Raw genomic sequence first — 3,305 nt, 5'->3', positions numbered from 1 at the left:
GAAGGCTTATATTGTATCAGTTCTTAGGGGCATATCTATGATAATCGCAGCAGTCACTTAACTTCTCTTCAGGAGTTAAGCGTAACAGTATTTCAGTTCAGACCGTCAAAGGCAACTAAAAACAAACTTCAACGTTACTGAGTTCAACAGTACTTATAACTTGTTATCCGAAGTTGAAACGCTAGCGATGGTATTTTCGCTGCGCTGTTAGCTCCGTGCGACTGTTGTTGACGGTCTTATAACGGTATATTTTGCTCCCCTGTACCCTGGTATGAGTAACATTTGGTATAGATAGGCATAAGATGGTAAAATGATCCAAGTAAAATTTTTGGCATAAAGTACTGTAAAAGGCTTAATTACAGCACTTTTTTGAGGGGAAATTGGTTTTCTTTCGTTCTCCATGCCATGACCTTTCAGACATTCACCCCACAGAGCCGACATCTGCACCTGCGTCTAGCCGGCAGGAAGAGTTAATTCAATTAATGGTTCAGCCAATCAGCGAAGAGGAAAGCGAAGGCTAATTAATATTCATAAGCGGGACCACACAATACGGTAACTTGAAGACTCAGGCTGTACAGACTTCTCGCCAGGATTTTTTCAAAGCGTCGGGCAGGGGTCCGGGGGCCGCCGAATGTCCCTGGCGGGGTCCACGGGTATAGGGCCGGGACCCCGAGGTGGGCGAAGCCCCCCGGAAGCTCTGCATTTCAGACTATTGAGAAAGCTTCTTTTATCAGCTTTTTTAGGGCCATATCTACGATAATCGTAGCAGTCACTTACTTCTCTTCAGCAGTATGACATAAAAATATTTCGGGTCAAAGCTTCAAAGACAACTAAAACCTCATAAACAACAAACTTTACTTAGCTCAACAGTATACAAAAATATTGTCCGGGTTGCCATCCTTACTTGAAGCGCTTATTTACAGCGCTAGTATCTTCGCTGCGCCGTTAGCCGCCGTGCGACTTTTGTTGGCGGTCTGATATCCCTACGTCGCCGCCTCGCTGATATTCCCACGGACATGTTTCAAGAAAAATACCCAGCAAAAAACGCTGTTCTGCGTCAAATTCTATTCTATAAAACATGTGGGACTCAGTGTTACAGTCTAAATATTTTATAGAAGCACCGCTGTGGGAAAGAAGGTCCAAGCAATGTAATACATCACGTAGCATAAAGTTCGCTGTCAACTGGCACACAGCACATGACTGTTTGAAACTCTAAGTCTAATCAACAGCCGAGTTTGATTGATAGCCGGCGGCCCCTTGATCAAGTCGGCGAAAGTTGCGTTAGTTAGACAGTTTGCGTTTAGTTTTGATACGTAATTATAAGTTAGACAGTGGCGAGAATGATTATTTTCTCATCAATATTTCTCTTCAGAATTATTTGAACTTAATTGTACATCTAAACAATTGGCTTACCTGTGCAATGTTTATATGAGTAAAGACCAGTGTACTGAAATCATGTGTAACGTATGGCTCCTAGTCAATAGATCAGCATTTTCTCTATAGAGACCACCTGTCTATAGTGGCCACATTTCTATCACTGGACTGGAACTTGAGAAAACTGCTGTATTTTCTCCAGAGGAAATGTAGGTGTTTCTAGTGCTGTTGTTGTTTGACATGAACTTTGAACATCTAAATTGTAAGTAACTTTAAACTGCCAGAGTTTCAGCCCAATAAAACACTCTCGAGTCTCAGTGCCAGGGTATGAACAGACTGACCTCCGAAAAGAAATCCTCGAACAAGGTTCAATCGTATCTTCCGGGTCTGGCAGGAAGTTGTTAAACTAAAATAAGAATAAGAATAGGCTCGATGGCTGATTGCATACAAAGTAAAACAGTTTTATTAACAGTTTTACAGCTTGAAGAAAACAAACGCTCATACAGTACCTGCACCAGCTTGATAATTATTAAATCGTATGCCCTACTTGAATAAAAAAAGTTCACTGCAATAATAAATGTACCCACATCACAAGGAGCTTATACTTTTTTTAAACTTACACCTAGTTATCGTACTGAAAATTGTTAATGACATTACATGAAGTCATTCAACAATTTTCAGTCATGATGACAATTTTCTGAATGGAAGGTTTGATTATTGTCATTTTCTGAAAAATAGAAGCAAGCTCTGTTTTGACCTGGAATCAATTCACAATTACTAGTCCACTTTGGGGGATAATGTACTGTTAAGATGTTCCATTTTTGCGCAGGGGTGATTTGGAACAGTCCAATGTTGCGTGGGAAGGGGTATGGCTGAAATATGCTGTATTTGCTCTTAAGCAAATGTCGGCCTTTCTAGTTGTTATTAAGTTTTGTGATACCTGAGTTGTTTTATGTAAGGTAGGTTGGGTGGTGATCAAAGTTGTTGCGTAAGTAGTCGTTACTCCCATAGTAGGGCGCATCGTCGTTTTAGTTGTTGGCGATGAAGTTTGAATTGTTGGGCGTTCTGATGTTTGTATTGTGGTGGGTGATGTTGATGTGCTCCTTGTAGTTTGTTTTGTTGAAAATTTCGAAGTTGTTTTCTGTGTTGCAATAAATGTAGTGTCCATTGTTTGCTTAGCTGATGTAGTAGGTGAAGATGTCGAAATTGTTGTTTCCTATGTGTATAATATGATATTGTGGCTTTAGAAAGTGCAAGAAGGAAACCTTGAAGAAGATGCTTGTTTTGTTCTGAATGGTGTTCTTTGTGTCGTTGTAACTGACTTTGGCTGTATGGACGTCATAAGCATAGTTAACTTCAGTGTCTATTCCATGTAACCTAGTAACTAAGATTTTCTTTCACGTATCAGAGAGGTGAATGTTGAAGCTGGTGCTATAAATATTAAATGAGTTGAAATAGGCTAGGTAATATGTTTGTATGGTGAGGTGCATATTGTGATTTTTATTAAAAGCTTTGTGATACCTGAGTCGTTTGAGGTGTCGATTTTTGGGTGGTTTGCACAGTTGTGGGTTGCAAAATTGTTGTCTTAGCAGTTGTTACTTCGGTGGTTGGACGAATTGTCGTTTTAGTTGTCGTTGGAGATGTGGTTTTTATTGTTGAGCGTTCTGATGTGTGTATTGTTGTGGGTGATGTTGATGTTTTGACAGAAGTATGTTCTGTGGTAGGTTCTGAAGTTGTTTTCTGTGTTGTAATAAGTGTTGATTCCATTGTGGTCTTAGTTGTTGTTGCAGGTGAGGCCGTTGAAATAGTTGTTTTCTGTGTATTGAACGATATTTTGGAAAGGTGAACCTTGCTGTTAATGCTTCAAGAGGAAAACGCATGTTGTTAAAAGATTTTTTATACGGCCAGAGAGGTGAATGATGTAGTGGGTG

General features: G+C 39.9%; 1 protein-coding gene and 1 long non-coding RNA gene across 4 annotated transcripts in view; one reads left to right on the top strand and one right to left on the bottom strand.

Moving 5' to 3' along the window:
• The window catches only part of LOC118424054 (integumentary mucin A.1-like), a 10,072-nt gene extending 6,783 nt beyond the window's left edge, over nucleotides 1–3,289 (bottom strand). Inside the window, exons 1-2 of one of the 3 annotated variants that reach the window (XM_035832510.1) lie at nucleotides 2,896–3,289; nucleotides 2,315–2,590 (exon numbers count right to left, since the gene is read on the bottom strand). In XM_035832510.1, coding sequence (XP_035688403.1) covers nucleotides 2,315–2,590; nucleotides 2,896–3,141 — 522 coding nt within the window. In that variant the 5' untranslated portion in view covers nucleotides 3,142–3,289. The other 2 variants (XM_035832511.1, XM_035832512.1) reach the window with 2 other exon arrangements.
• LOC118424102 overlaps nucleotides 1–3,305 on the top strand; it is a 142,002-nt gene that overhangs the window by 133,176 nt on the left and 5,521 nt on the right. The gene's annotated exons all lie outside the window — the stretch shown is intronic.

This window comes from Branchiostoma floridae, chromosome 10, assembly GCF_000003815.2.
Source record: "Branchiostoma floridae strain S238N-H82 chromosome 10, Bfl_VNyyK, whole genome shotgun sequence".
Lineage (NCBI taxonomy): Eukaryota > Metazoa > Chordata > Leptocardii > Amphioxiformes > Branchiostomatidae > Branchiostoma > Branchiostoma floridae.
Note: the sequence above shows the minus strand (reverse complement) of the source record. Positions and strands in the feature narration are given on the sequence as shown.